At 38.2% G+C, this 12,640-nt stretch overlaps 2 protein-coding genes across 2 annotated transcripts in view; both read right to left on the reverse strand.

Annotated features, from left to right (window-relative positions):
* FAM178A (family with sequence similarity 178, member A) overlaps nucleotides 1-7,816 on the reverse strand; it is a 45,015-nt gene extending 37,199 nt beyond the window's left edge. The window contains exons 1-4 of the mRNA XM_006880019.1: nucleotides 7,677-7,816; nucleotides 5,123-5,166; nucleotides 3,702-4,435; nucleotides 1,857-1,914 (exon numbers count right to left, since the gene is read on the reverse strand). Coding sequence (XP_006880081.1) covers nucleotides 1,857-1,914; nucleotides 3,702-4,435; nucleotides 5,123-5,166; nucleotides 7,677-7,816 — 976 coding nt within the window. The remainder of the gene's footprint in view (nucleotides 1-1,856; nucleotides 1,915-3,701; nucleotides 4,436-5,122; nucleotides 5,167-7,676) is intronic.
* A 325-nt stretch (nucleotides 7,817-8,141) lies between these two features.
* The window catches only part of LOC102845346 (skin secretory protein xP2-like), a 113,241-nt gene continuing 108,742 nt past the window's right edge, over nucleotides 8,142-12,640 (reverse strand). The window contains exon 5 of the mRNA XM_006880191.1: nucleotides 8,142-8,270. Coding sequence (XP_006880253.1) covers nucleotides 8,142-8,270 — 129 coding nt within the window. The remainder of the gene's footprint in view (nucleotides 8,271-12,640) is intronic.

Here is a 12,640-nt window from a genome sequence, read left to right on the forward strand (position 1 = left end):
ATAAAATATTATAGAGAACCTGGATTTCCATTCATTCATTGTTGCACATTTTCCTCCCTGCCCACTCATCCACCCAAGTTTGCTTTTCTCTTTGAGAAGAAAAAAAATGTTCTTTCATTGTTACACAATCCCCCCCAGCAGCTCTTATTCTGGACTCTAGCCATGTAAATACCTGCCAGCATTTGTAGTTTGCTGCTCTGTTGAATTTTGCTATTCTTAACAGGGTAAGATGTTATCTCACAGTCATTTTGTTGTGAAAAATTTGTATAGAAAAGTAAAATCGGAACATAATTCACAATGTAAGCTTTCACCTAAAAAACAATAAAATATGGAAAAGAAAAGTTTCATGCTAGAAAAACACCATCAAGGGAGTTCTGGTGGCCTAGTGGCAAGAAGCTGCACTGCAATCCCAGAGGCGGGCAGTTCAAACCCACCAGATGCTCTGCTGGGGAAGGAGGGACAATCTCCTCCTGTACCAGTCAGATCTAATTTGACAGTACACACACACACACACACACACACACAAAATAATAAAATAAAATTTAAAAATAAAAAAATCAGCAATGCTTTAAATACTGTACTACTGTTTATTTAAACATATACAACTTCAGGTTTATTTCTGTATTCTAGAAGTTCCTTCCATGATAGTAAAATATGGTTTTAGCTATGGTGAAGAATGATTTTAACATTCCAGACACTTGGTCAAAATGCAATACCCCTTGGAATATACCAGGAGATGGAGTATTATGTACAACCTAAAGAATGAGTCAGAATTTTGCCTCTTGTTTTTCCATCTGTAAAAGCAGCTACTTTGAAGAATAGTGTGAAACACAATATATATGAACTTTGTAAGCCAAACAATAGAAATGAAAAATTTTTAAAAAGGTTAAGGTTGTGAGGATAAAATTAAATGCCTAAAAAGGCTCAAGAAAAGGGATAAGTGCTCAAAAAAAGTTAGCTATTACTATCATTATGTTTAATGTTATTTTGCTTAATGGCAAAATTTATAAAGTCTGTTTTCAAAGTTGTTATTTCTTTTAAAAAATTATTTTATTTCATTATTTTTTCTGTCAAATCAGATCTGACTGGTACAGGAGGAGATTGTTCCTCCTTCTCCAGCAGAGCATCTGGTGGATTTGAACCGTGCACTTCTCAAAGTTGTTATTTCTGAAGGCATTCACCTTTTGCCCTAAAAATTTTTTGTGTTTGAATTTTTCAGTGTTTGAATTTTGTAATGATCTCTTTTCTAACAAAAAAAAGATAAAGATGCTTTAAGAATTATTGAGTTATTTGTAGCTATTGTTCCATATTTATCACCTATTAAAACTGAAGTTTCAAGCAGAAGTCCTTGAAACAGTATTAAAAAAAAGGATCTTTTTGAGAGTATTAGAGAAAACATTATTCCATGTCATCATCAAGTTTCAACCTTATCTAAAATATACCTCAGATATTAAGCAATAATTTCAAGAATAAATGATGTTTCTCAAGCAACAAATACACAATAAAAAAATACACTTAAAATTAGCATAGAAGAAAAGGGTGACTATAGAAGATAAACTACAGGTTACTGTTATATGCCACTGTATTGACTATCATATGAACAAAGGCTCTGAACCTTGATCCCAAGGGCAACTACTGTGTCAATCCACATCATCTAGGGTCTTCCTCTCCTGTGTTGACCCTCAACACTTTCAAATTACGTATGTTCTTTTTAAATGTAATTTTACCAGTATTTTTAACTAACTCAAGACACTTATCTCTAAGGAAAAAAATACGTATCTAAACAAACCTGCTTTTCAAAAAGTGTCATTATAAAGTATATTTATTTAAAAATTCCTGAACTTAGTTGATTCTACCTGAAGTAGGCTCCCATGACTCAGAAGAGGATCTTTTTCTTGAGAGATGCCCATTTTCCTATTAACAAGATGAGAAAAACATGTATTAGGAGATGGGGTAGTAAATAATGTGAGCTTATTTTCATAATATTTAGCCATGGATTGCTACATTAAATAAATAAAGCAAGCTTTTTAGATTTGAAGATGAAGTGCAGATTCTATAATAAAATATTTAAAGACCTTATCATTATAAAAATAAGTTGTTTTTTTTTTTAGTAAATTTTTTTTTTAATTTTTGTGTGCGTGCACTGTCAAATCAGATCTGACGGGTACAGGAGGAGATTGCCCCTCCTTCCCCGGCAGAGCATCTGGTGGATTCGAACCGTGTACCTCTGGGATTGTAGTTGCACCTCCTTGCCAGTAGGCCACCAAAGCTCCCCTAAAAATGTTAAGTATTTTTTAAAATAAATAAAATATAAGAATGAAGCCAAACCAAAGTCAGGTTTCACAATATTAGTTTAGAAATGTATTAATTTATATTAATAATCCAATACATTAAAACATGACTGAAATAAATTCAGAATTACCAAACCTACTATTTACCAAATATATTTCACAGGTAAATTCACCAAAGTTCATGGACTAGCAAATATATTTACCAGCAATATACAATAATCTCTATTTACTCCTAGAATTGCATAGTTAATTTTTGGCCTTTGTGACTTATCAATGGAACCCTAACTTGACACCTGACCTTAATATGGCCCTTTACGCAGGGCACCTCTTTGAAATGGATGTACTTAATGACTTTTCTTGGGGAAAATTTTTATACCAATTTGAAAAGAGAAATCTGGAAGAGTTAGTATTTGGAGCATTTTTAAATGATTTTCTGTTTTTTATGACCTATAGTCACTTTCTTAAGAATACTCTAAAACGGAAAAAAAGAATACTTTAAAAAGGTGGCTCTCTAACTTTAGAGTGTATCAGAATCATCTGGAAGATTTGTTGGTGTGATTGCTGCTGTGTCTCAACTCCCTACTCCATTCCCACCCTAGTTTTCAGTTTAGAAGAGTTGGGAGTAGGGCCTGAGAATTTTTATTTATACCAAGTTTCCAATTGTTGCTGCTGATCTAAGGATGCACATTTTGAGTACTGCTTTAAGTAATTTCCTGTTGTTTTAAGGATTTTCTATTCTTCAAGTATTCCCCTTCAGTAGAACTCAGTTTTAAAATGCCTATACTTTTTTTTTTTAAAAATCTTTGATCCTTTTCTAAAAATTTAAGTAAACAACTTTACAGAATTCAAATAAGGGGCAGTTAGAGACAATCTAATGAAATCAGCTTCCATACACACTTGTATTAACATTCTTTTTAAAGACAGACAGCAATGCAATTTAACAATATATTTAGATTTAACACTCTAAATATGATATAAACCAAAAACTCAATCCATTACTTTCAAGTCAATTTCAACTCCTAATAACTCTACAGAACAGGGCAGAATTGTGCCATTTGGTTTCTAAAGCTGTTATCTTTATGAAAGGGACCTCTCGTGGTGTAGTCCATAGGGAACTGCACTGCTAACCCAAAGGCTACACCTCTTCGGCAGTTTTTATCCACCTCTGGCTCCAAGAGAGAAAGAAAAAAAGGAACCCTCCTCCTATGCAATTTTCAGCTATGAGTCGGTTCTACTTAGATGGCAATGAGTATTTACAGAAGCAGTCAGTCCCATCTTTCTCTTTTGGAGTAGCTAGTGGGTTTGAACTGCCAACATTTCAGTTAGCAAGCTGGAGTTTAACACCATTGCATTAACAGGATTCAAATATACTGCAGTAGGCAAAGTTAATTTAATAACTATTGCACATACCAGATTAGAAAGATTACTTTTCCCAGGTATGATATTGTTCTGTTTGCTTTGTTCATGGCTTGGTTTAAATTGTCTTCCTATATTAGCTGAATTTAAGGAAAGGTCGCTTGTTTCTGAGAAGGAATTTTCTGAGTTGAGTCTCTGCTTTATTTGCTCCTTCCTCAGCTTCCTTTTTTCTCTTTCTCTGCAGTAAGATGCTAAAGATGACTGAAACTTTGCTCCAAGAGGGCTTTCTCCTGAGTGGTGTCTGGAGAGACTGCTCCTGCTAAGGCTTCTGGAGTTCTTCATGATGTCAGCTTCTGCCACTGTGTGTTGCTTTTTGGAGTCTGGAATGGTTTTGTCTCCATCTCTATCATGCTCCTTCCTGCTGTTTTCATGAATGTACATGGACTTTCTTCTGTCTGGAGACTGCTGCTGTTTTTTCTTCCGTTGTTTCATCTCTTTTGATAAGCCATATGAAGGAGGAACATAAACTTTTGCAACCCCCTTTGACAATTTGGTGCCTAGTGACACACAAGGTCGACGTGATTCGTGTACACCATGATTTTTATGATGCTCTTTAACACCCTTCATGAATGACTCTAAACTAGGGTTCTTTTCTGTTGGTACTGTGTTGGATTTCAATGTTTTTGGTGAGGATGGTTTTCTTTCAAATTGTTCTTTCTTGCTAAAGGGCAATCCACTTTCTCCATATTTGATGCTTGATTTTTGTGGTGAATCCAACATATGGCTGTCTGAATAGGCAATTAGAAAACATTATTATAAACACTAACATGTTAAATTACACAAAAGTTACCACAAAAATATTCTCATAGATTTTATTTGGATGATGATATAGAAATTAATTTAATAGAACCTGTGACAATTTTTCTTTTAAAAGCTCTTTTACAAAATACCTTTTTGCAAAATCATGTAGCCCTCTTATGGCTTTATTTATGATATAAATTACTAAGAAAACAGCAGAGACTAAGATAAATTCATTATTAACTAGAATAGTACTTTTTTTTTAACTTGTAGTGTGCTGTTGAATCAGATCCAAATGGCACAGGAGGGATTGCTCCTCCTTCTCCAGCGGGCCATCTGGTGGATTCGAACTGGAATAGAACTTTAAATGTAAGAAAGCGTAATAGCAAAGACTTTCATGTTTAGTTTATCTTTAAAAAAATGGTACGCTTCACAAATTTGCATGTCATCTTTGCGCAGGGGCCATGCTAATCTTCTCTGTATTGTTCCAATTTTATTATATGTGCTGCTGAAGCGAGAACAAGTTTATCTTTATTTAAAAAAAAAACCAACAAAAAAAACCCCAAACCACTGTCTTATTTTTAATTCTAGATTGAATCAAATTAACCTAAAAAAATTTAATGCATTTCCCTCCCCTAAAAAAGACCCATCAAAAAATACTGTAGCAGTACATTTACCTTGTTTTGAAGCTGGTTTGAAGAAATCTGTAATTGACTGATTCCTGAAAACAAAAGCATAACTAATATGACATCACATAAGCAAATATTAAAACCTCAGTAATTTAAAGAGCAAATGCTAATCAGATTTACAGAATATGCTAGATTTCTTTATCTGGTTAAATATTAAAATTTTTAACAGTAAGGCTTTGCTTGGTTGATTATAAAAAACCTGAAAATTTACTTCCTGCAGAAGTTAATTTATATAAACACAACTGAGGTTTACACATTCTACAGTGCTAAAATTGTCTCTTGGATCTAAGGAACTGGTAGAGAAGTGCTCCCTAAGAAAGCAGAAGATGACGGTTGGGATAAGGATCTATTACCTGGTAGCTCCACTGCTCAGTACACATACTTTTCAACAGATGTCTGCTAAATGAACAATGGAGATTATAAAAACTGAGTAATACCTGAAGAGGCCCTCTAAACAAGTAGAATGGTATTTGGACACAAAGTGAGACAGAATTGTATTAACAAATGTATATTCTGATCTTTCATATATTCAAGAATTCTTTCTCAGCTGCATAACAAGAGATGTTATTAGCAGAGGAAAGAAAACTAACTCTCTGGCAATCTTTTTTTTTTAATTTTTATTGTATTATTTTTATGTGTATCATCAAATCAGATCTGACTGGTACAGGAGGAGACTGCCCCCTCCTTCTCCAGCAGAGCATCTGGTTCTGGCAATCTTTTTTTTTTAAGAAAACTATTAATTGTACTCAAAGAAGATAAGCTGTTAAGTCAAATTTCACTCCATACTTATTTACTATGAGGCCAGAATGCTCAGAGAAAACAATACAATCCAAGACCCTTGAAAGTTAAGTTTTTCATTTATGTTGTACACTTTAGTGGGTACATCAGAATACAACATATCTTTATTTTTAGGGGTTTTTTTTTCGTTTCCGAGGTTGGTAGAAAAGTGGTTAAAAAAAAAAAGGACATGCAAGAAGTATCTGAGCATTTATTTACATAGATCTTATCAGGCAGTTTAAATGCAAAAGTAAAAGAGAGGTGCTAGAGGTACTGCAGAGGGGAGAATGAGGCCTTCAGCTAGGGAAAGATGTGAGAGTAAAAATGGAGTTACTCAAAGCAGTATGTTTTTATACTAAATATGAGAGTATATATCATTCTTTAATTATTCAATTTCAGGCGCCTTTCAGTACATACAAGAGAAAAATGGCTTGGGGTTAGGGTAAAACAAGAAATTCATAACACTCAGGAATGTAACTTTCTGAAAGAGATAGTTATGTAAGTTAATGTGCACAGAAATGTCCACTATGTTCTTTCTTCTTCTTATTAAAAAAATAACCAATTATGTGTAGCAGCTCCACAAACCTTTATCTGAAACTTCTGAGACCACATGCGTTTTAGAATTCAGAATTTGGGAGATTTCTTTTAGAAAAGCTGTATTTTTGAAAGATGTATCCAAGTACATCTACGTGGGGTTGTGGAGCTGCATGTTCACAGATCTCCAGATAAATGTAATATCCACACTTAACGGACTACAACAAAAAACCAAGCTGACTAAAGTCAAGTTAGATATGGCTTCCAGTAACTCTAATGGGCAAGATGGAACTGTCCCATCGAGTTTGCAAGACTGTAAATCATGGAAGCGTGCTTTCCTGATGTGGTTGGTAGGTTCGAACTGTCCACCAGCTACTTTCACTACTCCATCGGGATTTCTGTGTAATGGGGAAAAGACTTTAAATAGCTTGACATTAATCCGGCTCAGGTTAAGTAGCCAAATGAGCTCTACTGCCAAACTTGCACAACATTTCCTAGCTTTCAAAGGGCTTGTGAACCTGTACTACATTTTATTAGTAAATACGAATTACTGTTAAACTTCTCACAAGTTTTAAAACTTAAATAAAAAAGACAACCAAGTGCATATGGAATAGAAAAATGTTTTATTTTCAGACGATGTCATTTGATAAAATTCCCCAATTCATTACACAGCTCTCATAAACTTAATCCACGAAATCTTGGGAGGGGGGAAATCAAACCTAGCCTCTGAAGAAGGAGGAAGCTACTGAAAGATAAATCATATCATATTCCAAACCCGTATATTCTTTTAAGTGGGATTATCTTGTATACTGGACTCTAAATCGCAAAGGTATCCCTCCATCACATTTATCATCATTTCACTCACCATACAGAAAAGGTTTCTACTATTAAACCACTAGGCTCAATAAAACTGACAATGTAGAGAAAATGACCTGAGATATGCATTAAGCAGTCAGGGCCCCGGGTCAAGCTGTCGTAAAGCACAAACATCAATTTCTACCTACAGCGGATTCTCCGTAGCCAGCCAGGTGCGGGTCCAGGACCAAGAACAGCTTCCCAACTACAGAAAAGGATACTCGTACTCCCAGAAGCCCCTGCGCGGGGGCGGGACGGAGGTTCGCCAGGCCGAGCTCGCGGAGGATGGCGGGAACTGGGAACGCGGCCGTCCGCAGTCCTCCCTCATACCCTTGCCCCCGCGACCCAGCCCCTTCTCAAGCCCTCTGCACGGTACCTGTCCCCAGGGCTCTCTGTTCTTTTTCCCGTTGCAGCAGGGACGGAACTACCGGGTCTCAGATGGCAGCGCGGGGGCGATGACCCCGGGGCTGGGGATGAGGGGAAACCTGGCCTAGTGGGCATGCAGCGCCTTGTCATGTCGGCGCCGCTGGCGACGGCGGCATGGGCTGCGGCAGGCGAGGTTGGGTGCGTGGTTGCCGTCTTGCTGCTGGGACTCGGGGATGCTGTCGGAGCAGAGGTGGGCGGCACCCCCTGCTCTCTTCATGGCGGTTTGCTCTCTTCGGAAGTGACTCCTATGTGAGCGGGAAGGAACCTGAGGACTGGGGGGGCGGGTCTTATTCAGGGTGTCGTGTGGTGATTGGTTCACGGAGCGGCCTTTCCAGTAGTGGCGCAATAGAAGGCCAGTTCTCTAGGAGAAGGCGGAGTTTGGGGAAGGGGGAGGGGTGAAGGAAAACTGCCCGTCTTAGCCCGTCACGTGCACGGGCGAAGGCGGGGGCGCGCGCCTCCCGGGCTCGGCCGTGTTGGCCTTGGCTTGTGCGCGGGGGCGGGGAGCGGTGGGGCCCCGGGCACTGCGGCAGCGGGAGACACTCGCCTGGGGGAGGGCGAAGGGCGAGCGCTGCAGAAGCAAACCCAACTCATGCAACTACCCCGGGAAGACCAGCAGTTGGGCTTCTCGTGCTGCACAGTTGTTCCTCAGAAATAGCCCAGCTGTTCATTACATCGCTTTAAACATCTTAGAGCAAAGTGCGCTAATGCTGTCACCTTTTCCTCGGTACTCCGCGCGGTCCAAAATGAAGATTTAGCCATTATGCGAAGGCTTTTGCCGAATGTTCATCGTCGGTCTTACCCTCTCCCCCCTTTTTTTCCTAAAGAAAGAGGAGAGAAATTTAAATACTATTTTTATTCCATAAAAGCGGTTTTGTTTCTCAGCTGCTGAGTTGTCCATAAAGTCTCTGAAGCCAGCTTCCATGGAGTCACTCGTGGGAAGTGTCAACAGCAAGGATGAGGGAAAACCACCCGCAAACAGTCCAGTGAATAATAAAATGTTTAACAGGCTGTTAGCCAGAGTTTTCCTTATTAGATGAGTCACTGGCCGGATTATTTCAGTTCCTCAGTTTCCACGTCTATAAAATTGGATATAAAACCCATTTTTCTTCATTATTGTAAACTATAAAAGACATAATGTAAACGACGTAGTTTGGTCACATGTAATAGGTACTCAGTAAATTTTCTTTGGCCTCTTGACTGGCTCTTAAACCGAGTTTAGCTGTCTGGAAGTGCTTCCAGAGGTAGATCAAATACTACTATAACTATTACAACCAAAATAACAATCTGAAGGATGTCCAAACTCTGATTGCCAAGCTAGGTTAACAATCAAGATGGAACAAAATCTTAAATGACTTACCTAAAGGAATAAGGGGACTCTGGTGGCCTAGTGATAAGAAGCTGTGCTGCAATCTGAAAGCCACTCTGTGGAAGAATGGGTAGTCTCCACCTGTGCTACTAACTGCCTCTGAAAAATCTGCTGGAGGGTCCGACTCCACGAAACAATAGCAACAAATGAACTGATAAATATTTATGCTTGCTCACTGAAGTGTTATTTAAATAGCGAAGTGATAGAAACAACTCAAGTGTGCATCATTGGTCGAATGGCTAAAGAAACTAAGGTACATTCACATAATGGAGCATTATGCAACACTAAAGAATACAGGAGGAATATATGATTAGGTATTATTGTTATGACAAAATCCAGAATGAAAGCAGCATAGTGGGGTGGAGGAGGGGGGGAGGAATTGTATGACAATGAAATAATTTTTTTTTTCAAAAGAAAAGCAAACTGGGGGGGGAGGGCTGGGAAGAAAGGAAAGTGCAACAATAAATGAATGGAAACCCAAGGTCTCTGTAAACTTTCATTAAAATTAAAAAAGAATGATGACTTTGTGAAATACTGCACAACGTGGATGGATGTGGAGAAAATTATACTCAGTGACATGAGTCAGTCACAGGATTATTGTAGTATAAGGCCATTATAAAAACTAAGGAAAGGTTTCCACACAGAATTGTTCTTGGATGCTTACCAGGGTTGGAAGACAGGAAGAGGGGAATAAAGATGAATAAATAGATGAGTGAAGGGCAAGACAGTATGTAATAAGTGGTTGATCAGGCACTGCTATTATTTAATCACTTGTAATTAATGTTATAAACCAAAATGTGTATTAATCGTTGAATGAAAATCCATTATGATTTGCAAACTTTTATTCAAATAAAAATGCAACAACAATAACCTCTTAAAAGACTTAAAGGAATTTAACAGCCTCTAAAGTTTATAGTTGTTTATAGGTGCCATTGAGTCAATTATGACCCACAGAGACCCTATGAACAACAGAACCTTGCCCTTTCCTAAGATTTAGTGCTTTTGTAGCTAAGCATGCCTTACTGACCTGAAGTTCACCTCCTCTCCCTTCCCCATTATCTCTCAGGAGGAAGAATTAATGACTAGTAAAGTAGCCAACAGGCTGGCAAAGTGTAAGGTAGAGGGAAACCATGAACATACAGGTCATTCATTCATCCAAAAAGCGTTCCTTGAGAGAAAGAGTTTCTGTACCTAGCTGTATGATATGTGTGTGTGTGTGTGTGTGTGTGTGTGTGTGTGTGTGTATGTAGGAAAAGCCAAATAAAAAGTACATTTCTGCTCCTGTCAACTGAGAATTTACTATAATCAATGTTGTTCCTACTAAAAAAGAAAATAAGTTTAAAAATGTGCCCAGTGAATAATAACTTAAGCATTGATTAAAAGCTTTTTACATGTATTATTTCCTATCTTGATTTTGTGCTGTTAGCTGTTTCTGCACTAGGCCGTTCCTGCTTCCATAGCAGAGCAAGCACATGTGCAAAACATTTAATCTGCTTCATTTCATTGCATGCTCAGTCCATATAGAGAGTAACGCTTAAAAACACTTTCTGCGTGATCAATTCGTTGCTTTTCTTGGATTATAGTATTTGACTCATTCAGCCCCCAAAGTATCACTTTAAAGCCTATACTCACAATATCAAACAATAGTTTTCACATTTTCTTAATCTAAGCAACAGATTATGGAGTTAAGTGAGGCAAGAAATCCCTTAATCAATAAATGGAGATGGAGTCATAATGAAAACACAATTTTAAAAATCTCTTCTTAACAGGGAAGTAGTTATCTAAATCCTCAATAAGCATCAAGGCTCTTCTTTGTTTGAGCCATATTTGAAATAATACAGATTTGGGGGTTGGGGTGAAATACGTTCAACATACTAACGAGAACACTGAGAGATACTGTGGTTTATTCTCTCCCCCTCCCCAGGTACTGTTGCAAGGTTTATTGTTCATGTGTACCCCTCCTCCTACTTTGTGTACATAGACACCCACATATCAGCACATATGGGCACCTACAGCTGTCTGGCTACAGTAAAGTACCAAGGTTTTCAATAAACGTTGATTAATGGGTCAGAAATTGCCAGGAAATTATTCAGTAGGTGAAAGATGCTAAAAGGGCCCAGGTGTGTATGTGAGCAAGCAGGAAGGTAGAGGGAAATGGGGGGAATGGTGGATAAGACAACAAAACTGAATTGGAACATTTAAATGAAACCTCAACCAAGAATAGGGAGATGGTTTGGAAAAACAAAGACAACAAAAGTAGTTCGGGAAGGTTTCTTGGCCTGAGGATGGGGGAGCAGAGACCACAGGGATGGAGTTACTTCTATGGGCACAACCACCTTGCTTTGAAAGCCTCTGACTTGTCAAAGACAAAAGGAGAGCTGGCTCTGGCCTTGATGATAGGGCAGTAGAGGAAACAATGTTAAATGAACACCGGATCAAATTTGCTGGGAAAGTCCCACCCAAGGTGGGAGTCCTCAGAGGAACTGCCTGGAGAGATGCGGGTGGGTGCATAGGAGAAAACAGCCTGGGCAAATTGGATCATGAAGTACCTTAGAGTTCAACAAGCTGGAGTTGAGAGAACAAAAGGTTAGTAAGTTAGGAGGAATGCTGCCAAAGAAAGCAAACTCCAAATGTAACTGATTCTACAGTAATGACACATTTTTGCTCTGAGATGGCTGATTTATGGAATAAACGTCAAGGCTCTTGTTGGAAACAAAGACTCTAGGGCAAACAAAGGGACAAGGACCAGTTTGTTTCAGGGTGGCTGTGTATATTTGCAGGTGAAGGTAGAGGAGTGACCTGGGAAAGGGGATAAGGAATAGACTCAGAGAAACAGGAAATAATTAACTCAAAAACTTGGCAGAGAAAGAAAGACCATGGTGATGATTTAAAGAAGGCAAGGCCAGCTCAAGATGAACACAAATTACTTTGCAAGTAGATGCTATCCTCAAAACAGACAAGTGGTTGGGAAAGGCATTGGCTTGCTTTTAAGGGATTTCTAGGGGAACGCTACATACAATAGAGTGTAATGTCATGTAAATGAAATTTCCTGGGAGTAATTAGTCGAAATGTGCGAAAGGTGATCTGATTATAAGTAAATTTCTTGTCACTTCATTAGGAAATGGTAGCAAGATAATATTTTCCACACTTCAGACACACACAGGAGAAGCATCCTTGTGATTTTTCATGTGTATGAACATTTGTTAAAACATTTTTGTTGAATATTTTTCTTTAAATGACTTTTTAAACTTGAGAGCATATATATTTTTTAGGGGGGAAAAAACCCTTTGTGATTCCCATTAAGTAGAAAAACAGTATCATATCACTTTCCCCAAATGAATGTAATAACTGGTTAAATGTTACAACAAAATGAATGTAAACTTAATCCTGCAGAAAATAGTTGTAGTTGTTGTTATGTGCCATCGAGTCGCCTGCGACTCATAGCGACCCCTATGTACAACAGCCCTAAACTCCGCTCTGTCCTGTGCCAATCGCACTGTCTCTGACACTCCCATCCCAATTATCCCAGTCACTGAATCAATCCACCT

This window comes from Elephantulus edwardii, unplaced genomic scaffold (genome assembly GCF_000299155.1).
Source record: "Elephantulus edwardii isolate Elephantulus edwardi_28Jun2011 unplaced genomic scaffold, EleEdw1.0 scaffold00006, whole genome shotgun sequence".
Lineage (NCBI taxonomy): Eukaryota > Metazoa > Chordata > Mammalia > Macroscelidea > Macroscelididae > Elephantulus > Elephantulus edwardii.